The sequence below is a fragment of the Struthio camelus genome, chromosome 16, assembly GCF_040807025.1.
Source record: "Struthio camelus isolate bStrCam1 chromosome 16, bStrCam1.hap1, whole genome shotgun sequence".
Lineage (NCBI taxonomy): Eukaryota > Metazoa > Chordata > Aves > Struthioniformes > Struthionidae > Struthio > Struthio camelus.
The window spans coordinates 8,949,511-8,975,858 of NC_090957.1; the positions used below are offsets into that span (position 1 = coordinate 8,949,511).

The 26,348-nt window shown below is 46.5% G+C and overlaps 1 protein-coding gene across 3 annotated transcripts in view; it reads right to left on the reverse strand.

The window, feature by feature from the left end:
- Nucleotides 1-26,348, reverse strand: part of STX1A (syntaxin 1A) — a 116,247-nt gene that overhangs the window by 34,485 nt on the left and 55,414 nt on the right. For 2 of the 3 annotated variants that reach the window (XR_011134946.1, XM_068910326.1), the window contains exon 4: nt 4,089-4,163. The exons of the other annotated variant lie outside the window; for it this stretch is intronic. Coding sequence is in view for 1 of the 2 variants with exons in the window: in XM_068910326.1 (XP_068766427.1) it covers nt 4,089-4,163 (75 nt within the window). In the remaining variant the exon portion in view is untranslated. The remainder of the gene's footprint in view (nt 1-4,088; nt 4,164-26,348) is intronic. 3 annotated transcript variants of the gene reach the window in all.

The window sequence follows — 26,348 nt, forward strand, 5'->3', positions numbered from 1 at the left end:
ACACCATAATCCAAAGCATGAGAGCAGAGACACCACAACCAAGGTGGCTATCTGTATTTTTGCTGTAGAGCAGTTAATAAAGGTGGCCCGAGAGTACCTCCTTGCAGACATCAGCAGTAGGGAAACTTTTAAGGAAGATTGTGTGGGCCTGGAGAATACATCATCATGCTTGCTGAGGGTGTCCAACCAGACAGCATATTCTAGCAAAGCAGAAAACAATCAGAGAAGTAGAAAAGAACAAGTTTTACAACACCTCTCATTTCTCCTAGAATGAAATAGTTTGTATCTAGGAATTATCTGAAAGGTCTCACCCCACACAGCTATGGTACTTCTCACATGGATCCCCCAGACCAGGCAAGTGCACTGGCTGCTGGCTGCACAGCATATTTCATCAGCAACTGGTCTTCCTCAACACTTGTCATAAATCGTTCCCTGTTCCTAAGGAACAGCATTGGCAAACATTGTACGTTTACAATAATTAATAAAATCACATTTTCCCAAGAACCTGGCCATTGGAATTCGCCACTGCATGAGCAATTTCTTTCCTAGAGAAGTCATTTCGTTGTCAGCAGATGGTGTTTTTGATCATTCCTGACTTTTTTTTTTTTTTTTTTTTTAAATTGATCATGCTGGCCATGAAGAAACTTGGGACCAAGCACAAGCACTCTGCTGCTCCAGGTAAATACAAAAGTTGTGAGTCTTTTTGGGACATGAAAACAGGACTCAGGCTGTCCTGAGGGCCTAAAGCACTCAGAGCCCCTTATGAATCACAGAAAACATCTAGGAAAAAGGATTTTATTTTGCACAAAAGTGTGAAAATCAGTAATTTGTGGAGAGTCTCGTCACCTCCTCAAGAGGAGCCAGCAATGCTCAGCTATACTTTCAGTGATTGCTCTGAAGTCATCTCAAGACACAAAGAAGCTGGTGCCAAGGGCTCTCTGCTTGGAGAGGACAGCAGGAAGGCAGCTCTTTGAAGTCTCCCCTCAAGGGAAACTTTGTTCAGTTGCTCTGTGCAGGGTGAGCTCCCAAGGTGCTCCGGGCTTGCAAGTATCCTTTCAGTAGGGCAGGCTGAAACCCTGTCCCCACGTGGACATCAGGGACTCCAGTATGGTAGGTCTCCCCCTCCAGAGAGGCTCTAGTCCCTGATCTACGAAACCAGCAGGCTGCGCACCGACATCTCCTTCCTAGATTTAGGTGAGAACACGTATCAGGAGAACAGAAGGTGTTACCCAGAGCCTGCCTGATGTGCATGGCCGGCATGCAGACAGAACCCAGCAGAGATCCAAGCTTGCACCTCAGCACTGCATCCAGCACTGCACCTCACAACAGGCAGTGCCAGCAGGAATGAAAGTCAGCGAAGGCTGCAGCAGCCCCTTCTCCACTCAGAACGGACTGTGCTCAGGTGCATAGCACTGCACAGGTAAGGGAAGCAAGATCAGATGACTGTGGACAAATTTAACAGAAGTGCATGGGATAAAATCCTAAAGACCAAGGACTACAGTGATATTTAGCTATCAAGGACACCACAAGTCATAAGAAACCATTCTGTAAGGACCAAAGGACAAGCTGTTCCCTACCCAACAGGAAGAAAAGGTGTTAGCAGATAAAACCCAGAACCGTCAGGCTCTCTCAGACTGTCTTCTGTGCTCTCTGAGCCCTGCCCAGGGACAGCACAGGAAGATTGTGTCAAATCAGCAGTTCCAGCAAAGAAGCGTCACAGCTCAAACAGCGCCAATGGAGGGGCAAGTGCTGCTTCCAGTTCCCATATTGGACACAGTCATGCCAGCGGTGAATAATCCAGCAAACATCTCTAGCAACTTCAAAATCTTCCACATTTACAGGGCTTCCACGAAATCTTGGGATCCGGGAAAACGCTGCTGTCAACAGGGAAGAACCAGCTTCCCTCCTAGCTCTGAGGATACAGCCAGTCCTCCTGCAATAAGCTGAGGCACAGTAAAAAAAATCCTGCACTAAGGTTCAAGATTGAAGGCAGGCAAATCCAGACTGGCACAGCTCCGGCCAGGGGGTTGCCCGCCTTCTGCCTGGAGATGCTGTAACCGTGGCTCAATGCGTCAACACACCTCCTGGAAGTCTGATCTCAAACTCAAATGCTCCCTAGCTCCCTCACGAGTGCGGCCTCCTCGGAGCGCTCCAGCACACCACACCCCTCCTTGGGTCAATAGTTGCATTGCTCTCGCTCCCCGGTTGTCATAAAGATTGATTCTTCTGATAATGGAAACTGTCGGTTACGCTCGCTGAGCGACGTCCCCAAGTCGCCTAAGGCAGATACACACCAACAAAATGGAGCATGTGGATGAAATGCAATAACCTTCTTGGAGTCCCTTGCTCCTTTCTCCCCCTCCACCAACCCCACAGAGCCCCACACCCTCTATACCAGGCCCACACGTCAGCGTAGCCAAGAGGGGCAGGAGGCACAGCTGCCTGGGCTGGAGCTGCTGGCACAAGTGATGCAGGTTATACTGCAAACAGAAAAGACAGCAAAGAAAGACAGGTCCTGCAGACACAGATCAAACGTGGGGCAGCAAGAGGTCTGTTCAGGCTCTGAAGCCAGGCCCCAAGCCACAGGAGAGCGGGCCAAGATCCAGCACACTGCAGGAAGAGCCAGCATCAGTGCACAGCCTGCAGAGGAGCTGCGCTGGGGAAGGGGAGTGGTCGTTCTCCAGTCAAGAGCCCCTTGGCACTCTGCCTGCTGCAGAATGACGGCTTCATTCTGCTCACCAGGGAATATCCAACTTTTCTTTGAGGCTTGCAGACAGTTTGTCCCAAACTGGCACCTCCTCAGCTGTTTAGCCAAGTCAATCCAGCTTCTCTGGCCTTACTGCAGGTTTGGTCAGGGCCAGGGTTCACTGGGAGAGCCTACTTCGGGCCCTGTGCCAGGCCTGCTGCACAACTAGCCAACTTTGCAAATGGCTGGCCCATGCCTTGGGCAGCAATGGCTGCCTGTTCACAGCTCACTTGGTGCTCAAGGCCCCATTCCTTTACCTCCAACTTGGGAAAGGGACACAATGGGGAGAATTCACAAAGCAGGAATAAAAGTAACTAGAGGACAACACAGGAGGAAGATGAAGCCCATCCCCAGGCAATCCAGGCAAAGTGAGGCAGAAGCCACCTCTGGCTGTCCCTTCCTTCAGTTTTTTGATCCCTTTCAACATCGATCCAATTTGCCAGAGAGCATAAGGATAGGTTCAGACTGTGGCAGCACTGTAATTGTAATGTGCCCTTTCCGACTGAGAGCAAAAGATCCCCAAACTGTCTTGACCTGAGTTAAACACCAACTGCTACTAGCATTGGCCTGAGATTACAACCCCACGGCACACTGAGCCAAAGCGCAGCCGTTTCAGGTCACTGCAAATCCCCGAAACCCCTCCCGTTTCCATTCTCCACACAATGTGCATTCTGAAAGCATTCATTCTCTGACAAAAACCTGTTCTGAGGAAGCTAGAGACAAATGAGGACAAACTCAGTGGTTCCAAGTGGGGGCACACAGGGGTAGAAAAGCAGCGTAAAGAGCTGACGCCTAGAGCAGCATAAGACCACTAGGGCTTTGGATTATCTCTGCTGTCAAGATGAATCTGAGTGTTTTTAAGAGAGCTGAGACTGTAGAGGACAATTTTTTGGCAAGAATGAATTTTATATCACAACTAACAAACACTGGAAAGTACTGAGACCTGATCCTGGCCAGTGAAATTAAGTGCTGGTGTGCAGGAGCGTGAAGTGCTATAGTGACTCTTTGCTTGGTCTCTTCTCTCTCTCTCTCATTTCTCTGTTTTGGAAAGACCCAAGGGGACATGCGGATTCTGCCCCACAAAAGTGCTAAAGATCAGAGCTAAACCATCCGAGAGAAGAACAAGGAAAAGGATCCAGGCCAGCACTGCAGGAGGAGCAATGCAACCTGCCTCCCACATATCCAGAGCCCAAGGACAGATGAGCACCCACATGTGGTGGTGCCCGCTGTCCTGCGCTAAGCTTCACAGCCAGGTAGGAACACGGACACATCTAGGAGCCGCAGGGTAGGAGACTTGCCGGTAGAGCCTCTTCCAACAGCAGCATCACAGGCAAATACTCACTCTTTAGCTTGGAGCGCACTTTGTTCGCTGTCTTTTTTATGTCGGACATTAACTCTTCCAGTTCCTCCTTCGTTTCTGGGGAGATAGAAGAGAGCAAACATGGGTGCATTGCAGATGCTGCTAACTTCTGTTCCTCAGCCCCGCAGCATATGGGACTCAGAGCTGGGAGCAAGTTCACCTCTGAGGTAGGAGAGCCAGCAGAGCGTTTCGAGCTCATGTCCAAGTGGATTCTCCCCACGTGTCCCTTGGACACCACAACCACCTTATGCTGCTCTTCCAGCAGGACACAGGCAGGCTCTGCTTGACAACAGCCCAGCAGCAACTCACCTCCCCCTACCCAGGGCTTGTGACCCCACCACACTAAGACCCCACATGGAGGCACTAGGGTCTGATGCTGAGCACAGTCCTCACTGGTCCCACCAGGGGATGACAGCAGGGTCAACGCACATGGGGCTGCAAGTACTCCCTGCCACAGAGTACCCAGCCTTTGTGGCTTTGCACCCTTTCCTCCATGTAGGAGGTCAAGACAGCAACTGCAGTGTGTCTGCAGCAGCACATGGATATATCACAGGCTGCAAGCGACAGAAATGAGCCTGGCCTTTAACACGTGAGACATGAGGCCAAGTCAGGTGTGCTGGGACTAGGCGAGCCTTACTGCAGAAACCACCTGTTTGCACACAGTATTCAACTCCTACATACCCCATCGCTCTGCAAAAAGGTGAAGGGAGGAGATACACAATTGACAGTGTTGGTTCCTCTATTGGAGGGAGAACCACTGCTGGCCACCAAGAGCTGCAAGCGTAGGTCAAACTCCCCTAGGGCCCTGCTGTGCTGGCCAGATCTGTCCACGTTGTTTTAAAAGGATCAGTCTTCCCCAGGGAAAGCCTGGTGCTCTTCTGTTAATTTCCCATTTGCTTTGTGATAAGGACATAACTTATACATGCCCAGGCTCTCCTCTTCCCCTTCAGCCAGCAGCTACTAGTTACAGTGCTTGACTAATCACCAGTTTTTGTGCGTGTTCGCTCCTTAGCCTGAATTCACTGCTTTCAGCAGAAATCTATAGGCTGAAGCAGCACAGTGCTAGAAAATATACAAGTCCCACTGCCCGCATCTCAGAAACGGCTCTGGGAAGCCCATCAGCAGCAGGACCATGTGAAGCAATTCTCATATTTCACTGCTCAGGGGAATAGAAGTTGCAAATAAAAACAAGTGCAAGGCAAATCCCTCCTCTCCGTGCTCATTCAGATCCAAAGCTCCTGCTCTTGTGCCCATTCAGATCCAAAGCTTCTGCGCTACCCCTCCAGAGTGCAGTGCAGACAGCACCACACTCCTGCTAGGAGAACAAGCCCTACTGAGCATTGAGACCCCATCAATAAGTCTTAGCATCCCCCTAGGGCCTTCTCACCAAGCCTGAAAGGGTTTTTATAAAAGTTAGTATCCCAGGCTGTCAGGAATATTGACTTCACAGAAAAGTAAAGCAGATGACACACTCCAGAGAAGTAAATCAGCTGTGGAACTTAGCTCACCAGACTCACCAGTGGGACTTGGCATCGGGCTATCTATACTCTCTCCCATGTGCAAAAGCCAGAAATGAGGCTGTAAGGCTTTGAATTGAAAACTAATGACAGTTTAATCATTATAACGCCTCTAAACAGTTGTGTCTTGCAGTAATGTTCTCTGCATTGCGGCAGCGTCTCCAAGCCACAACCCAGTGCTTGTCCAAACATGGATCAGAACGAAACTCCTCGATCTCAGTTATACCCCTTCCCAGAAATCACAGAGCATCCTTTAAGGAGTCTGAGATATCCAGCAGTGACTTTCACCATCCTGTGTTTCAGAGACTGCTGGAGCCCTGTCAGAGCAGCAGCACATATGGAGCAGGTCATACATGTTCTCTGATTAGCAGACAGGTCTCCATACCATGCCTCACCAGCACAGCCCTTCACGCTAAGCATCTGCAAAAGGGTGCATGATAGGAAACACCTGCATTCAAACAACAAACCACCTCTGCAAAGGAAGGACAGTAGGGTACAGGGGAAGTTGGCAGGTGCCTAGCTGTGTTCATCTGCAGGTATGCAGACAGCCAAGCTAACTCGCCAGGGAGGTAACCCTGACCTGTGCCACAAGACTGGCAGACACAAGTACACACCAGCACGGCCAGAGCGTTGCAATGTCTCAAGATCCAGATAATAAAGAAAGCACAAAAGGCTTCCCATTCTAATATAATTTCTCAGAAATCCAGCCACCCTAATGCTTCCTTTCAATTTTTATGAGATCAGGACTTTTATTTAATTAAATAAAACTTTGTTTAACAGACTCTAGGCACATTAACGGAGTCATTTCAATGGCTGTGGTAGCTGTGATGCTGTACGCTCTCAGCTGGCAGTCACTAGACATAATTAGAAAATCATAATGATGGGAAAGTGCTGGGGGAAGGTCACATCCTATTGATGGTTGTACATGTTTCTGACTCAACTAAGACCTTCAGGAGTATTCAGGAAAGGGAGGAAAAACACTTCCGCAAATACCTTCATCCAGGCTCTAGTTATTTCTGAGCATGCCAACACAGCAGCCTCACTGGACAGAGGCAGTACAATTTGCCAAAAGAATAAGCATTAACTCAGGAAAAGGAAGAGGATATTTTCAGTTTGATTTCTCATTTAAGTAATTATTTTATTTCTTTCCATTCTTAAAAAAAACTGTATTTAATAAACAAACTAGCTTAGGCCAAATAACACTATACACCAGGGCAGGCTGGGGGCCAGCTGGCTAAAAAGCAGTTTTGCAGAAGACGACCCAGGAGTCCTGGTGGACAACAAGTTGCCCAGAAGTGAGCCCATGCTGCAAAATGGGTAAACCACATCCTGGGCTGTGTCAGCAAGAGTATAGCCAGCAGAGCGAGGAAAGGGATTATTCACTTCCCCTTGGCACTTGTGAGACCATATCTGAAGTGCTGTGTCTCTTTGGGACTCCCCCCCAAAAAGGCAGGCATTGATCCAATGGAGCAAGGCCACCAAGACGATCAGGACTACAGCACAGAAACTACGTGGACAGGCTGAGACACCTGAGTTTGTTTTGCCAGAAAAGGGAAGATAAAGGAGAATCTTACCGCTATCTGTAACTACCTAGCGAGAGGGTATAGAGAAGATGGAGCAAGACTCTTCCTTGGAGGTACACAGGCACAGGACAAGAGGCAACAGACCAAGCTGGGATATGGGAAATTCCATAGACAGATATTAGGAACAAAAATTTCATCATGAAGGTGGTGAAACAGTGGTCCCAGAGAAGCTACCGGATGTCCATCCTTAGATATTTGCAGAACATGGCTGGAAAAGGCCCTGAGCAACCCGATCTGATGGACCTGCTTGGAGGGAGGTTGGATCAGAGATCTCTGGAGGTCCCCTCCCACCCACATCAACTTTTGATTTTATGAAACAATTTCACATAACTTATTGTTAAGTGCCTTCCCTTTTGCCTGTTAAGGTGAGCAAAGTGCTGGACTGGCACTAGTGATAAGCACACACACGGCAAAGCGGTCAGCTCGCGTGTGCACCCAGAGCCGTAAGAGCAGTTCAGGAAGCTAACAGGGATACACAGTTGGACAAAAGGAGATGGGACTGGCATTTACGTACTTCGCTGAAGCTGCCTTTTCTCAAAATATTTTCGACTGAGCAACAGAGCGAAAACGCTACTTCTGGCTGTTTTTTAAGTCACAGAACTTGTGAGGATTACTTGGCGATCTGGTAGGCACATGCTTTCCAGACTATTTTCACATTGATGGTGTCTGTTTAAGTGACTCACTCAAATCTATTTAACTGTTCATTGCGAGTAACATTCGGCAACAGGAAGCTGAACAGCTACAACATCACTGCTGCTGATGCAACAGTGCTGATGCCCCAGCAACAAAAGCAACAGTAAGGGACAACGCCAACACTTCCTGCCACCACAGTCCAGGCTGGTAAAATGATTCAGCTTCACTAAAGCCTCAGTTGTTTGGGATAAATAATGAATGAATGAATAAATAAATAAATAAAATAGATTCCCTTGTGCTCCTCCTCCCCAAAGCTTTCTGAGCTCCTTTTAGGATCCCCCATGTGAAGGGATGGAACAACACAAAACAAACTCAGCAGGCAGAGTTCCCACGTAGAATGCTCTTTGGGGTGAGGGGATTCCTGCGTCCAGCACGAACACTCAAAACTGAAGTTTAACGTCATTAATAAAGGTGTGTGTGTGGTGGACAGGTGACTACAAACCACCAAGCAGTGAACTGGACAGCTGTACCTGCACAACAAGGATACTGGGCTGCCCTGCGGCCTGGAGGCAGGGCGCAAACTTTCACCACTCAGAAGTTAACCATGGGGAACTGAGACTTGCTCTTCTCTGCTTTGGGAGCCTATGCTGCATTTGAACATGAAAATGAAGGCAACTTGTATACCGAATGCGGTTTTGAGCTAGTTTAAACTTTCTCACGTAGGACGGTAACTTATTAATTGGATTAATAAAACTTCACCTCTTGTCACCTGGAATTGCTCACTGACAACAACCAACACAGTTAACAAAAGTACATTTTAAAAGTAACTCATAACTCAATTGCCTGGCAAACAAGCCAGGAGAAGGATGTTTCTGATAAAGACTCAATTCTTAAAACACAACATAACACAAAACGCAACATAACACAACAAATTTCCTTACTGCAGTTCCTCCAAAGACATCTTAAAAAAAGATACTGTTAAAAACAAACCGTTCTTATCTTAAAACTTTCCTTGTACCTCTTTCAGGTTATCTTTGATGTGCTTGCTCATCTTGGCACCTACATTTACAAAAAACAATGCATTTTTTAAAAGTGAATGCAAAGCTGCAAGCATAGGACCTAGCAGCGGCCCAACAGCCTACAAGGGCTGTCTGGTCTGCATAAAAGCCAGAAGCAAAGCAAAGAATCCTTCCTGGGGATTTACAGAGTTTAGCTGAAACTTTTTCATAATGTTTTATTACTTAGCAGTAGCAAAAATGAAAACTTAAAAATCACCAGGCAGGAGATTGGTTAGAAAGACTATTTCAGCCACAAGTCTTCCTTCAGACATGTGGAAAAAGCAAACTCTCCTATCCTGTTTGCCCCAGTTTCTTGTTTGGGATTCCCCAGACGTCTTCTCTGCCCTCTTTGCAAGAAGCAAGGTAACAGCACCAGCTGCTAGTGCAGAGAAACCCAGAGATATGCGAACCTTTCCGCTTTTCCTACCTGCACTTCTCAAGGACAGCCTTTAGGAGAGTTTCATAACTATGCATACTACAAAGTAGGGAGAAAATATCTATGTTACTGCACAGTAAAAGGGCAAACAGCGGCCAAGAGATACCTCTACTCAGTGTTCTCAAATAAACCATTTATGAATAAACCACAGTTGGTTTAGATTACCAAAGAATACAAAGTGGTCAATTCTTATAAAAGCTCTCAAGTGGTTCAGAAAAATTCAGCCGTTGCTTTCTTTGCCCATCTCCACGCAACAGCTGTCACACGCCTTTGAGCAGCATAGTGCTCATCTCCATTTTCACATGGTAAAACCAACATCCGACTTCCTGTGGCCATGACAAGGGAGAGAGCAGCAGCACGGCAAAGCTGACCTCTCAGCCCATGCTGCTGGAGACTGATCAAACAGAGCTGGGGACAAGGAGAACCTGCAAGGTCTGAAACGTGATGGTGTTCAAGATAGCACAGGTGGAAGTCACAAGCAGAGGATGCTCCCTAGGATATGTAGTTCTTGGACTGGATTTCACAGCTTCCAGGGAAAGTCTCTCGAGAGGTCCCATGCATGCCAAGCCACTGCTGGGCAGCGCTTCCATGACACTCAATGTGCAGGCAGCCAGCCAGGCCTAACTCAGCAGTGCAGGCACATAAACGGGAAGATACATCAAGTGAGAAGTAACTCATATCAGTATATAAGTAGATGTTCTGCATTTTAAAACATACCTCAGGACTTCCTAGTTCAAGTCCCATTTGCCTTCCACCTGCTTTCAGAGGGCCGAATCGACACTCCAGGTGAGCACTAGAGCACAGGAGATGTCTGCTCTCACTACCAAGGGCAAGCAGCCCCTAGACTTTTAACTTCCAGTGCAACAGGAGGAACGACTCCTGCTCAAGATGCGGCAAAGAGAGACTCCGCTGGGATTTGATGTCAATGCAAAATGTCACAATGATTTAACACGGCAGCAGAACAGAGATGATATGTGTTCATGCATCTGAAAAGCTCTCAGAGATCCCTTGGGACTCAAGGTGCTACCTTAAATATTTTATCTGTATTGTTTGACAGTGTTTGGAGGTGATCTGCAACGGATTAAAATACTGCTGCCTTTTGTAGCTTTTAATTTTTTTTTTTTAAATCACTAATAAAGGAAGCAGGTGAGATGTTTAACATGTTTCTATTATAGCTTTTTAGGTAATTTAAAGCTGGTTACCAGTGGGACTGCACTTAGAAAATGCTGTTTTATAATATTATTGCTGATAGGTCTTGTTCCATACATCCTGGAAACTCTGCCTGCTCCTCACAGCCTGTTGGTTCAGCTAGGCAAAAGACACTGAACTGCCTTCTCTGAGAAGCACAGATAATCATTTCCAGGGGATGCAGAGCCCAGCATCCCCTCCTCTTTGTTTCATTTACCAGTGTGCTGGGAAGACAGCAGTGCTGAAGACTGTTGGGTCATGGTTTTCCGCACTGACACTTCTCACTTTTAATTCTGTTGTCAATTCCCCTTTAGCTGTCAAGACAAAATCGGAAATGAGGCTCCTCCACTCTGGTACAGCATGGCTGCACAAAGGGAAGATTCACTTTGCATTTTTATAAATCCCAAGGACGTTTCCGGACATCCTCGAGTGCAGTTCAGGGTCTGCAGCAGTCACAAAAGCCCTTCTGGGTGTACATGCTCATTGAGCCCAGGCTCAGTCTCAAAACCTTGATGTCAGAGTCAGGAAAACAAAAAATGGTATTGCACACTCAGTCCTTTTCAGAGAGGCTATAAGTAGGGAGCTTTCAAATTCTAATTATGCAAATCTCTTCCATGTCTGAGCAATATGAAGTAGACTGAATTTATGATCACAAACGAACAATTTCAATTCCCTGGTTTATTAATTGCTCTTGTACATTGCTGTTTGGGACACTTAAATCATTTCTTCTCTCATGCTTTAAAGATTTGATAAATTTATACCTAAAATTCTGATTGTGTTCCAGAGCTCCTTCATTTGTCCCTCTCTTTTCAGCCTCTCCTTTGGGAGGTCAGCTCTAAGCTGACCTCCTTACTCTTGTGGTTACCAAACACTGCCTCTTGCAATTAAAGTTGTAGCCGTGTCATATGCTGGACCATTTAAACCATCCGAGCCACACACTTTCTTCCAGGATAGGAAAAGCTCTCTTTTAATAGCTTGCTTTCTCTGGTCCTAGGATACTATCACTGAATGCAATTCAGGCCAAATCAAGCTTGATTAAAAAAGGCAGTAAAGGTCACCATCAATGCACCCAATTATGGGTGTGAACAGTCTCAGAGCTGCAGTGGGATGACGTTATGATGACCGAGCACAGCGCTGGGGATGCTGGCACACAGCTGTAACCCTCCTTTGGGATGCTGCTGGCAGGCCAAAGGCAGGGAACCAGCCCCCAGATCGGGCAGCTTCCCATCCAAGCCTCACACTACCTGAAATACCAGCACACACATGCTAACACATTCACCAGGCCTTGACGCAGCACCATACAGGAGGGCAGAGAGCTGTATTTGAGAAGCAGCCTGACATTACAGATTTCCATGAAAGAAGTGCCAAGGAATTAGGCAACGCACATCTCCCTTCTCCTGGGAGAATAGCACTTGTCTCAAAGCCTGTAATAGGATATAGATTTGCTATATATAAAGACGTACTGCAGAAAGAACAAAGTGACCTGTTGTAAGGAGAAGAGGGCCTGAGTACAAAGATCAAACTGCCTCCATCAACTGCAAGCCTCAAGGTCCAAATGAATACACCCTCTCCACTCTATTGGGGTAGCCAAATGACTCACACATATACCCTTAACGCAGCTGCACTGCAACCTGCCACTACTCTGTCCCTGCACCCACAGGACAGGACAAGCCAGAGGCAGTTAGTATATCAGACAAGTGATTCAAAAGTCCAGGACTGTTTAATGACATGGTACAGCGCTGCTGCCATCATCCTGAAGTGCTGCGCACAGCCACCTGTCCACCTGAGGGAACCAGCATGGGGGAGCTGGCCGAGCACTCATGGGAGGCATGCACTGTGACATGGCCGTAGCATGGCTGGAGGACCCCCGGAGACGACAGGGGCATTGTCATGCCAGGCGTGGCTCTGGGAGCAAGCCATCAGCTATGCCTGGCTTTCTACCTGAAGGGCACAGACAACCTGGCAGCAGGGCTGGGAAGACAAGGCAAGCCTACTCACTCACGAAGGTGCTCATCGATCAAACTTTTCATCTCATCAAGTAAAGCTACCAAGTGAACCTGATCTATTCCTACAATGCCTTGCCGAACTCCATTAATTACATCACCTTCTTTTAATTCTCCAAGCACAAAGCCCAGTTATTAAGGGTTTTCCAGGCTAAGCCACCAAAGGGAAGCCAGAGACCAGCAGGGCACTGTTGGGGCAAAAAGCCTTGATCAAGATCAGGTGCTGGCTTGCTACCAGATCAAAGATGCCATTCAGCTGCGACTTTTGGGGCTTGGACCTTTGCAAACTATAGCAGACAGGGTCTACAAAGGAGACATAGCTCTGGAGAGAGGCTAGCTATCCCATGCCACTCTTGGGAAAGCATGACCTGGCATTCTTTAAGTCTGCAACAGGACCTACATCAGACCCCTGGGGTACCACAGGCCTCCACCTGCATGTCTTGTGGACCAGACTGATACAGTCCCTAACCTTCCTAGACAGATTAGTCTGTAAGGACAAAAAGGTGTCTCTAAGACACAACCGCTGTGCTGCTGAGCCAAGCTTTCCTGATTTATCTACTGGCATCTCCTGCTAAACCTTTCTCTATGCCTCCCAAGTCTTTTTGCTGCTTCTGAGCTCTGCTAAGTTTGCCCAGACACCATCCTCCCTCTCAGTTCTCAACAACTCTAAGCTAAAATAAGACTGGCTGCACGACAGCCCTCAGCAGTGCTCCCGGGGCAGCTCTGCTTTGCCACACGCCAGGCAGGGGCTGGTGGCATCACTAACGTGCTCCCTGGCACGCACACTCTGGCTTCCCGCTCCACCCAACCACAGCGTCATCTGCAACCGTCATCAATGTGTCACTAGCCCCCTTCTCCAGAGTGTTCATTAATTCATTGGACAGGAAATCTTTCGGTATCTGCTCTCTAGCTCTGACACACTGTCATGACTGCGATGTCTAAGCATCTCCTGAGAGACAGGGGCAACACGACCCGCAGCTGCATCTCCTACTGCCAAAAGGCAAAGAATTCCTCATTTTAAGCAGAGGCAGTGTTATGAAAAATGGCACGTTTGCCAGAAGCCTAGAGGTGGACTGAGGGCCACAGCCATGCTGACTTACCAGAACAGTCCCATGAATACCTTTTGCATTGCATGGGATGGCACAGAGGATTGTGGTAACCTGGCAGTGCTGCATGAGAAACTCTGCTAACCAACCTGAAGGCACAGGGTCTATGGGACACATGCCCCATTTCACATCTGGGAGCTGTTCTTATCGATGGTGCAGCAACGAGATTAATTTTCCAATCTCAAGTATGGCACTATTGCCAAAGCTGTGAGAAATTAAGCCTGAGGCCAGGGTCCTGTAAGATGCTCTACCAGACCCCAAGTTTCAGATGCTAGAAGACCCAGCTCCTCTGACAAGTAACTTTCAAGAGTCACCACAGGCATCAAAGCCAAAGTCTTCTTGGCTTTGTGGTCCCTGAGACCATAGCTTCACTTCATCCACAAACAACTGGGGCAGAAGGTACAATCACACCATGCTGTACAGTCTCTGCCCAATGTGCTCACCAGCTTAACAAGGAATAAGCAGCACCACAAAGATCTAGGAGATAAAGGGAAAGTCCAAAAGCAAAGGGACTGCAGTGACCAGCTGAATTGCTGGCACAGGTTTGCAGTTTAATTCCAGCTCTCAGTAAATTCACTTGCCGTCTATTTCACAGCTCCAAACTTTCAGCATCTTCCTCAATTGGCACCCTTCCGAGAAAGGCAACTTAACTCAGATTACCCAAAATGAAAACAGCCACTGAGAAACTAGGAACATCAATAGAAAGGGAAAAAAAAAAAAAAAAAAAACCTTCTCTCTCTGAATTTGTCTTTAACAAGAAAGATGAAACAAAGCTTGAACAACTAGGAAATAACAGAGACCCTGAAGAACTACAGTAAAACAACGAAAGGACACCTTTGAGCCATACAGAAGTGAAGAGGAACATAATAGGATAGATGCAGGTCTGGAATTTGCAGAAACTGGCTACCAAGCATTCATTTGCTCCTTCTCAGCTCTTGTGTAGGAAATATTTTTGTGCACTTTTCCTGGACTGCCCCACACACTTCCGCTTTGGCATTAATTCATCTGTTTCCTTGCAGCCCCAGATCTCTGTGCAGCCTCCTACTAATATTACATCGGATGAGTCTTGCCTTTGCAGAGGAACTACAGTCTGTCTCCCTTAATTGCAGAGTCCCCAGCCTGCTCCTTCTCTGCATGCCGGAATTCATCTTCCCCTGCCACTTAGTTCTCCAGATTTCTTGATTTGCCAAGATTTGCCTTCCTCCTTTGCAGCACTGCTCATTCTTAGCCAATTACTTAGCACTACATCAGGCTCTGCCCAGCCAGCTTTCACGCTTTGCACAGCGTCTGGTGTTGGCAGCTGACTGGCCAAACACTGCTACCTGTCTAATCATTTGCATACATGTTTAAAAATCTCTTTAAAATTTCACTACTGTGCAAGCAGGGCCATCTGCATGTGGCAAGGTATCTGCAGCTTCCCAGCAGCCCCCCAGCCTGCTACCTCTCCCCACTGACACGCTGGTGTGCAGTTGAACCTGCCTACTTTGATGAAAAACCAAAAGCCCTGTCTGCAGCCCTGCCTACTCTATGTTCTGGAGTAACAGTCCCTGCGTGGTTCCTGCTCACCCAGAGTGCTTTTGGAGGAACTTGTCTTCTCCAGCCAGCAGTCAAGGACTGCGCATCACATACTCCCAGCACAAAAGTGTCCTCAGGCAAGCGCAGTGACCAAAATTCGTTATCCCCCTAGGATCTCAGCAACCACAAGATTGCCACAGGAGCCCTTCTCCTCCCCAGTAGGCCCCAGGGACCGATGCCCCCGTACCTGTAGGGGCAGCATTTTTACTTTGTAGATAGAAGTGTTTTGTATCCCCCAGGGGAAGTCTTGTACTGCAGCATCTTCTGAATGGCCGTGGCCATGCACCGGAGCACTCATTTTGCAGGGAATGAGACTCCTGTGGCACTTTACCCATCCCTGCACCACAGGGCACCAAGATCACTGTGTGTCCTGATCCACTCTGCTGAACTGATGCTGAGAGAGACTCAGCATCTGAGTCTGAGAGACTCAGCATCTGATTGTACCTCTGGTCCTAGAGAGACTCTTGCCCAACAACTGCCATTCTGAATTATCCTTCCACCTGGTTCTGGCTCCTCGATCTAAAATAAGAGCATTCATGCTGCAAGCGTGGGACTTATCCGTGCACAAAATTATGGTCATTGTCTGAACATCCATATCAAGATCTGCAAATAGCTGTGCACTGCATCCATACCAACTCTGGTAGCGATAGTCTTAGAGAAAACTGTTGCTATCTGCCTAACTCTAATTATCAGTTCCTTGTAGCACAACAGCAAACCGTGCTGTCAGTGAAAGTGAACTTCAATGTACACAGATGACACTCAGGACAGACAGGGAAAACCTCCAGCTATTACATACAATAAAGGCTATTACTGCTGAGTACACTTCAGTGGGGTGGAGGTAACACTGCTCAAAAGCAAGATTAGGCCAGAATACATTAAGTTTTTAATCAAAGCAAAATTTGTGAAGAAGAAAAAGCAACAAGGACGGCATAGCTCCGGTTTTCCTGAACTATGCAGCAGTCAGGGGCTAGGCATGGAAATATGGGTACAGAACAACGAGATGAGATATAGCACATCTGCACTGCAAGACTAAGCACAGGAAATATGATTAAGGATTCAAAGTCAGGTTGGAAAAACAAACAAACAAAGATGAACGAAGCCCATTCGGGGGTCACTTCTGGGTCGAGTTCAATTTAGTATTTTCATTAAGAGCTTGCAAGCTGGAAGAAAATCCAGTCAATGACTCACAGAGAAGGCACAGAAGAGCTGTGCTTACTTCACATATCTGATTTAAAGACACACTTGATTAATGACAAAAACAGGCTAAAAGTTAATTACAAAGATACTGAAAGAGGACGAACCTCACTTTGTTCTCGAGGAAAGCAATCATCTAATGCCCAAATACTATTTAAGGACCTTGTATGTGGTTGTATGCTGGGAAGAAATTATACAGGAGTCAACAAGGGAGCTGCAGCAGCCAACTGCAGGATGATACATGTGGGAATCACAAAGGCAGGTTACACCTACAGCATGGGGTACCCTCTGTCCCGGGAAACGACAGCTCTGAGAACCTGCTACTCAGGTAGATAACTGCCTCCACAGGAGCTCAATGCACTGCCGTGGCAGGAGGACAAACATGGTCTGCGGCCGCGCTGAGGGCAGGCAGTACAAAACAGAAGGGGGTTGTGATCCCACTTTTGAACACCGCATTGATCCTGTATCCAGATGGAGCTTCCACGTTTCCTAGATGAGGTTATACCAGAAGGAAAAAAAAAACAAACAAAACCCCAAAAAACAAAAAATAAAACAAAAAAGAGACAGACTAAAAAGTGTAATTTCAATACCAGGCTCGCAGAGCTCACCTAAGGGAGGTCTAGCAATGCTGTTCGATTGCTGCATACAGGTGCTGGTCCATGGAAAGAACTAACCACACATGTTTCAGTTTGAAAGCTATCTAATCTAGCAAAAAATCTAAATAATCCAATTTTCTGGAAGAAGTTCTACAGCTGGTATCCATTAACGCCTGGCTTTCCTGCTTTTTGCAATTTGTTGATAGTTAATCCCCTATGCAATCCCCTCCTTCTGGGGTCAAGGGATAATCAAGACTTGCTGTATCACCCTCAGCCTGGACAGAAGACTGCCTGCCTGGTACTAAGACAATGACTGCACTCAAATGCTGTGTGGCAGAACATAAGACACCTGCGTGCAATGGTCAGTGAAGAATTTCCCTTTCTTCTTTTTATCCTGATTAACTACAGAAAAAGCTCAGAGACTGTTATTAAGAAGACCAGATACTCGCTGTCTCTGGACACAGTCCACTGGATAACAATGATCTGTGTCCTCAGAAAGTCCAAAGTCTTCTTTGATCCACAACTCACACGTTCAGGACCAAACCAATCACCTGTACTTAGGTTGGCAGGAAGTTCCACCAAGCAGGGGCTTGTTCTCTTTCATAGAATGCCTGTCACCTGGCCAGCTCCTTTGCCATGGAAGGATTTCAACTTCTCCTGCGTTGGATCTGCAACATTCTCCAGATCATTAAAATCTGGAACTACATCACCCTGTGATGTATCAGACCAGGGAGATAAGCTGCTGTGCTCCTTTATTTTGAAATTCCATGAAATTTGTGAAAAGCAATTGTGTCCCTATAAAATATATGAAGTTACAGGAATACAGACATCAGCTGTTCAAGTGTAACACCATCAATACTGGACCTGGACTGGAAGAATGAGTCAATGAAAGGGACAGCTTGTACCCTGCTGGACACAATCAAGGGAAACTTTTTCATATGGAGAATAGCTGGAGCAGCTGGGAGGAGACCCAGTAACACAAGGAGAGAGACTTGGCAGTAAAAAATGTTCAAGAATTAGAGAAAACAACTTACAGATGGAGATTAAGCTAAACAAATTGGGTTCTGTAAAAAGACGACTAGGCATCTTGGTTACAACCTGCTATTACTTTACAAGGAGAAACTGCTGAGAACTGTGGAGGTGATTACTCTAGCACACAAAAGCAACGCAAAGCAAAGCAAAGCAAAAGCTATCGATGGAAAACTGCGCGTTTCCTGCTAGGTTCCAGCTAGAACAAAGCCCATGGACGAAACAAAGGGCCAGCCGTGGGCAGGAGAGTGTTCATCATGCCTCAGTATCAAGACCTATGATCTTCTGGACCACCTCCTTTGTCAGACCAAGTTACTGAGTTCAGTAGAAGAATGAGAATAACTGTAATGGCTAGAAACATACAGCTGCCCCAAACAACACCGCAGTTCTGCCTGGCCTTGCGCTGTTTATTTGGAAAGCTCAGTCCAGCCAGACAGCTCCCTCTCGAGGCTAAAGCAACTGGTTGATTCTTTCTTTGCACATCTTATTAAACAGCTGAGCTGCCTGGCAGTATGCTGGAATACATGATGCTCTTTATCTGCTTCTACGGACAACATGCACACCACATAAATAAGGAATAACCATGAATACGCAATACTACTTTCAATAAGGATATGACATCTAAAGGCAAGAAACGTCTTGCTGATTGCTTCAGTCCTACATGGGCAAATAACTCTGAAGGGCTGCATCTCCATAAGATGGTTTTTTTCTGCAAAACATTCCCTCTGTTTCACTGCAAAATACAGTCTAGAGCAATAACAAAGTCAAGGTTGGCTCTGTCTACCTTTTGATATTGATTACATACATTGATGCTAGAAATGTGAGCAGTTCTCCTTCTGGCACACCTAAGATCTTAGATCTAAGACAAGCAGATTTCCTCTTATTATTATTATTATACATTCTATTAGATATAAAAGGGACCCTGCAAAGTTTTAAGAACTAACTACAAAGCTCTAGTTGTTTCAGCATCTCCCTTCCAGCAAAGCAAGCAAGCAGGGTCCTCTGTTCCCATACTACTAAAGACGTCCTGCTCCTGCATCCAGTCAGATACAGGAAAGGAAGCCTCCTGCATCCCGTGACAACATAGAAAAAAGTGCTCTGAGACCTCTCCCCACTGCTAATGCTTTCCTTACCGGGGGGGGGGGGGGGGGGGGAAGTGCAAGGCTGGGTTTTCCTGTGTATTTCTGCAGGAGAAGGGAGGACACAGAGCTTTTGATAGAGGCCTTTCCTCTGCAGGGAAGGGGAGACAGTTTTGCAGGAGCTTTTATTCAGCACTTAACCAGCACTTACTATAATCCACATTATAAGAACATTTTAGCAAGCCACTCAGCAGGTGCTCCATCCCCACGCAACAGCTAAGGACACTCACCCTGACTACACATACAGCAGCGGTTTGCCCATACCCCATATGTGGTACTCTCCCTGGCAAGAGAAGGGTTTGTAGACAGGCAGTGGGAGGAGGAAGGGATGTGCTCACAGCTAGGAGACGACGGGGGGGGGGGGGGGGGGGGAGGGACGTGCTCGCAGCAAGTCCACTCCAAGGCGACAGAAAGCTGCACGTGACAGCAGTGGAAGGAGCAGAGGAGCAGTCACTGCCAGCAGGCTCATTCTGCCAGCTGGAGCTGGCGCTGCCCGTCACGCGCAGCTTCCCCTGGCCTCACAGGCTGCTGGAAGCCAGAAGTGCATTTGCTTCCAATCTGCTCACATCCCTTCTCAAAGCCCACTAGGGTTTTTCCAAACCCTCCCCTTTTCAGCATCCCTGGCCACCCCAGCCTCCCTCCTCCACAGCAGCCTGGAGCTTATCATGCCAATCAGCAGCTGTGAGACAGGCTTGGTAGCTCCACAGCCCTGCGTGGCTCCAGCCAGCCCTAATCTCCATGCCAGCACCTCCCCCCCCCCCCCATTCTCAGGTACCCACTCCGCTCATACCTACTCCAGAAAAATCACCCCCACATTTTCCTGCCACCTCACTGGGCAGAGAAATCATCAGGGCAGGTCTGTGCAGGTGCCTGGAAATTAATCTGATAAACCTCCTTTTCTGAGGCACAATGCACACTTTTCCCAGACAGTGGCAGCATCCCTGCACAGGTAGGCTCATAGCCAGCCTGCTCCAGGGTAGGAGCAGCTCAGGAAAAAGCCAAGGAGCTGAGCTGCATCTGTATCTTTGGGGGAATAGAGCTAGAGCTCACGTTTCACTACCGTGAACCTTGGGGCAACATCTCACAGTTGGAAGCCAGAATAGCGCTGGTGCTTTCTACCCCTGCCTGTTTGCAGCTGTCTCTGTATGCAAAATAGTACCTATTTAGCATTACTATCTATTCAGTGTTGTTAATTATGACCCTCAGGCATGTGTAACTGTACAACAGGTTTCCAACCCTCAAATCCAACTACAACAGAATTAAAAATTCTGTCCAAAAACCCTGGTGACATTTTAAACAAACATGGACAGTTCACCACTTAAGGTCTTCATGTAATTTAACCAGGTTCTTACTGAATTCTAAGTTTGGAATGAAGAAGAGTTTATTGCCTGAATATCATCATGAATATCAACATCACACACTGGCCGCCTGGCTAGAAAGCCAAGCAGTCCTGGATTGTGCCTTATCACAGGCACGTGACACAACTAGAGCCACTGAAGAAGCCATCTGCTGGGAAGACCACACAAGTAGTTTGCAAAAGCCTGTTTCCATTAAGCAAATCCATTTTTTCCACAAAACAATTTGCTTCAATCACAAAAACACAGATTTATTCCTGTTCCTTCTGTTGCTCACAAACAGTCAGTGAGTTTTCCCTTTTCAACCAGCTCTAACAGGCCTCCATTTCCAGGTACTCCAATCACACCAATACGCCACCATTCCCACTGGCAGGGTAAATGATACCAAGGGCACAGAGTTTGGTTCTGATGGGAATCCTTTTAGCAGCAGATTAAACTATGAATTTCTTCACTTCAGGCTGTGGGGGGGGGGAGAAAAAAAAAAAAGGCAGCTCAGTCAGATCTTCTCTGGTAGGGACAGAGGGAGCTCCAGTGTTCTCAACGCACGGACAGTTTGAGCGGCACTGCTCAGAGTCGGTACAGCCAACAGAAATAGAGCTACAACAACCTATGTTGGCTGATGACTCCTTTTAGATAGCATTTTTCCCCATGTACAACTGAACAAGACAATCTAAAAGGATAAGATTGAGGGTTCATGTTTGGTTAGTTGATTTGATATGCAATTAAAAGCAACAATTATGCATCCTTTCATGGCTAAATCTTGAAAGCAATTCTATTATATGTGGCTCCATCATCCACAGCTGTTAAAGCAAATGATCTTACCCCCCTTCCCCCCCCCCCCCAACAAGTGTCAAACTGTGGACAGAACTCAACTATCACATAGCTCTTGTAGTTCTTGGGAGAGAAAGCAAGACAGACACAGAGGTTTCCAAATGTTGGAAAGTTCAGCCAAGCCTCATCCAGTTTTACAGTCTTCATAAAGGAAGTGACAGGACTGTGTTTGGCAGTAGGGCTAATATGCCTGGTCTGCAAAGGTGGAATTGCAGAGTTAAGCAGGACCTTTCTAAACCTCAGAGGAAAATAAGGTGAGTGAGGTTCCACTTACACTGTTCAAATCACTTCCCCACTAGGCTGCTTCATTTACTGTAGCCAAAGCAAGCATCATACGCTATTAAAAGTCCTTGCAGTACTCTCAGAATTATCTTCAAGATGGGGAGCTCCAGATTCCTTTCAGTCACAGTGAGATATATAATCTACACATGGTGCCATCACCCACTCTAAGCACTGTCTTTGCAAGGAACGCAGATGGATGCCAGGAATAAGCCACTTCTTCCAGCAGTAGCATTTTTAAGAGAAGTTAACATGCCTTACATAGAAGTGTCCTGATTTTTGATTGATGTCTCAGGTTGAACATGCAATAGCTGCATGAGTCACTTACCTGCGTTCTTCTGAAAACCTACACCCATACAGAAAAATTCAGACTTCTCTTATATACCCAATAAACTTGGCAAAAAAGGGCATTATAAAGGTATGGAAAAGCCAGTACTGCCGGGTTTTCATTATTCAAAACCTTCAAGCTTTCAATAGAAAAACCTGACTGCGCACATCATGTCTAAAGACCCTGCAAAGAGCACTTCTCAGCCTACTATATGACATTCAGGGACAGAACACAACAGTGTCATCTTCTACCATTGCCATATGCTGATATTTTCATGGTACTGCACTCAGGAGGGCCTTGGCCCCCAGAACTGGGAAGGAGCATGTACTTCCACCCAAGACTTCCAGTGAGTCTGTTCCAAATCTACTTTCGATCCAAGAACTTCCAGGACACACCTAGGGTTTCCCACCACAAGCACTGAGGCTTTTCAATATTTGATTAATTTTGCATCAAAACTTTCACCAGGAGCTGTTCTCTTTGTGGCTGCATTTAGAGGGACAGAGGAAGAAGTTTCAACACTTGCCCCCACCACTTTTGAACAGTACCAAGAGGGAAAGGTTTTCAGTAGATCCAGAAAGAGCTAGGGGACAAGGTGGTTACAGCTTTGAGTACTCTAATGAAGAAGCCTTAGGGTAGTAACAAATTGCATGCACACACATACTGACCAGCCACTTTGGAGACATTTTCCATAAACACAGACTAGAAACTCCCTCAGCAGCAGCTTGATTTAATGAACATCTCCAGTCTGATCTGTCTGCGATTTGGTCAGTGTGTGCACAGGGTACCCACAGGGCCCTGAACACACAGCAGAAGGCACGTTTTTCAAAGCATGCTAACAAATCCCCCAAAACTCTCCCATGAGGCATTCACCAAGGAGCAACCTTCCACTGAACTTCCATTAGTGTGCTGAATTAGCACACTAATTCATCAGTGTGCTGGGCAGCAGGGGCAGGGGGAGATGCAGCAAAACTTGTTGGTCTAGTCAGCAACTGCTAGAAGAAATTATCAGGTCAGTGCATCCACCTGATGACCTCCAGTTCTGAGCAGCCAAGGAGACTGGAGAGCACACAAGGAAAATGAAAAATGCTCTAAGGACAGTTAGGTACATACAAAGCTTTCCACAACCAGATTGTGCGTGCACCTGACCAAAGTAGTACCTGTGTTTTGCCACGTGGACAGAATCTCTGTCTTTTTCTGTAAGCCAGAAAGAGTGAATCCGATATGAGTTCCTTCACTATAAAGAAAAAGTGAAAAAATAATAGATACATCGAGTAACCAGCACTCATGGCCTTCTTCCTCATTTCTGCACTCCTCCTCGCAGCTTTTCACATTATACAGGATAAGAGGGGTCTCATCCTTACTGACATAACATCATCGGACTTGGCACCCAGTGCGTTGGGCAACACAACTCAGCCAACACTAACACCCTGTCAACGATAACACAGGAGAGCTCAGAACATCATATGGATAAAAGCCACTTCTTCCAGGTGAACTTTCCAAACAAGGTGCAATCTCTCCACGCTCGTTAGCTTTCACCTCCCCACTACACTGCTTTTCTTCCTGCTGATTACCAAGCTGTACAACTACCAGCACCACAAGCTTATCAATTCCATTTACAGAGGTTGCCTCCTGGTACTGCCATCAACTTTGGGACACCAGAGAGGCCTTCTGCTCCTCTGCTCCTCCGTTCCACACTTCCAAATGGGACAGGACTTACCTTTACCTTCCCAGGCAGGGTTATTTTAAATTTACAGGTGAAAACACTACCTATGTGCCATTAACAGCCATGAAAACCTCTGGCAGTTATCTGAACAGCCCAATGATGGATCATTCTTTTTATTAAAGGTGCATAAATAAGCAGTTCCGAAAGGGCTGCAGGCTAGTAATAAATAATATCAGCACAAGATGTTCTCTAGCTGGGAGCACAACAGTATTTATAGATTAGAAGCCAACTTCTGATCTGTTGGATTCTATACCAGTTGATTAATTATTTACCTTAAAAGCTGATTAATCATCTATTAACTCTTCATAAACTCTTCTACCAGTAGAGTACATTCATATGGTGACTCAGTAAATGGTTCTAACATCTACAGCTTCGTATAATTAAGTAGAAAAATCATCCATGGGACAGCCCCAAGCCAGAAACCAGATGAGGCCACATCCCAGCTGTATTTTATCTTCTTTTCCTGACAGTTATTTGGCCTTGCGCAATACCCCATTATCCACCATGTGGGTGGGGCTCAGAGCACATCTCCGGACACTGTTTTTTATTTGCAACCAAAGCAGCTCTTTTATTTGCATTTTTGCCAATAATCTAATAACTCAATTAGGAAAATATAGTTCTGCTCCACCCCTGTGGGGCCTGGAAACTCATTAATAATGCCATGAGATTGCAAGAAGCTTAAATCTATTAAGCAGACACCGCTGGCATTAAAAGCGGCTCAAGATTTATGCTGTTTGTCTTCAGAAAATATTTATCTCCAGTGGACCTGAATAAACCAAGCCACGATTGGCAGGTAGGTCTCCAGGGCCTCAGGGAGCACTGCCACTAAAAGGGAAGTGTTTCGGTCACATACAAGCTGTGCCCTCATCAGAGGGCCCTGAAATACAGCACTATCCAGCTGCAGTCAGATAACTGAGCCCCAGCAGGACTCCTGTCTGAAACAACAGTAATTTTTTCCCATTCCCCTAACAACTACTGGCTTTTTTTGTTTTTTTTTTAAATCAAATGTACTGATATATAGATGTCTGCATTTTCAGACCGCACGTACAGAGAGTTCAATATTACAAAATTGCACAGCAGAACCTTACAGAATCATGTAAAAGACAGATGACAGAGATGGGGACATCATCTAGCCCGTCACTCCTCCTCCACAACAGTCCCACAACATGCCCAGCTATTCAGGAGCTGCTTGAAGAGGAAGCCATATAGCCAACCCTTACACACAGAGGTGACACCCAGAAGAAGCTGTCTCCGACTTCTCATAACCTCCTGAACTCATCAATAAAAACGTTCTCCAGATATGATGTGCACTGGAAAGACCTAGATTGTGCCTAGATTACCTACAGGCAAAAAATGTAAAACACACCCTCTGCAACAACACTACCACAGCCCTTGGATGGTTTATTTTATTTTGGAAAACAAAAGTGCATTTCACCCAATACACCCATGTACATCACATAGCTGAATACTAAGCTTTACAAACAGAACTCACAGATAAAGGCAAAAACACCCAGTTACTGGCACAAGATAAAGAAGGAGGAGACACTTCTCACAACACTCTGATCGATCAGTGGGTCTCCCCTGAGTAGCAAGGTAACACCTTCAAGCTTATGGCACAGTATCCTCTCTCCTCTCCAATTGCCTCTCCACATTCCACAGTTATAAATTGCTTTTCTCTCTCTTCCTGCTACGAGATAACCACCTTATCCCCTTGCCACCCTGCTGACAGTCCCTCTCCTCCACAGCACCAGCTATTTCTCTTCCAGGGGTTTGACTGATTCAACTCAGGGCCACTGCTCTCTACTCAGATTTTGGTTTGAAGTTTGCCGTTTCTGTATCAGATGTAAAAAGCATCTGCATATAGGAAACATCATCTGCTTTCTTCATCTATTCATTAGTCTAATAAGAGATACTGCCTCTCTTGTATTCAAGCCCTGTTTGTCCATGTCCTCAGATCATCATGACTACAACCACAGCAGCACCAGGGCACTTGGATCACCATGAAGATCCAGCAGCTTTTAAAAACAAAGGCATGAACATGGCTTGAGAGCGCCATATAAGTGGCACCATACACCAACCAAGGTCCTATACTCAAGAGCTATTCAGTCTTCAGAAGAGCACTGAATCCTTAAGGCAACTTTAAATTCTCAACCACACACAAAGTAGGGTCTCAAAATAATCTTGTCTGAAGGCTGAGAGATCCCATTCCTCTCCCATCATCTCCCTGGGGTATGTGAGGAGCCCACCCATAGCAGTGACATAAACACCCTTTTTTGGCCTCAAGAACTGAAGCCATGGCATTCCCAGGAAGACACATTAGGTTAGGACACGTATCCTAAGGCCTTTTCCTGTCTCTCTTTCCCCATTCCCACGCAGTCCAGAAGTCAGTCCCTGAATTAAACACTATTTACTCCCTGGATTTGACATGCACCTCCCAGATTCTTCCCAGCAAAGAACACCTTTTCCACCTGTACTCCCCAGTAGGAGGCAGAGGAGCCAAGAGCATCTTAATGCGTTACAAATTGAAAGGCACAGCCTTACATGGGTACCCTAATACATTTGCCGCAAATGAGGAATAAGTCATAGTTATGGCAAGGAGAATGAAGGCAGTTGCTTTGCTCCTTCCTCCCAAAGAGGAGACTAAAACTACACAGAATTTCAAAATAGTT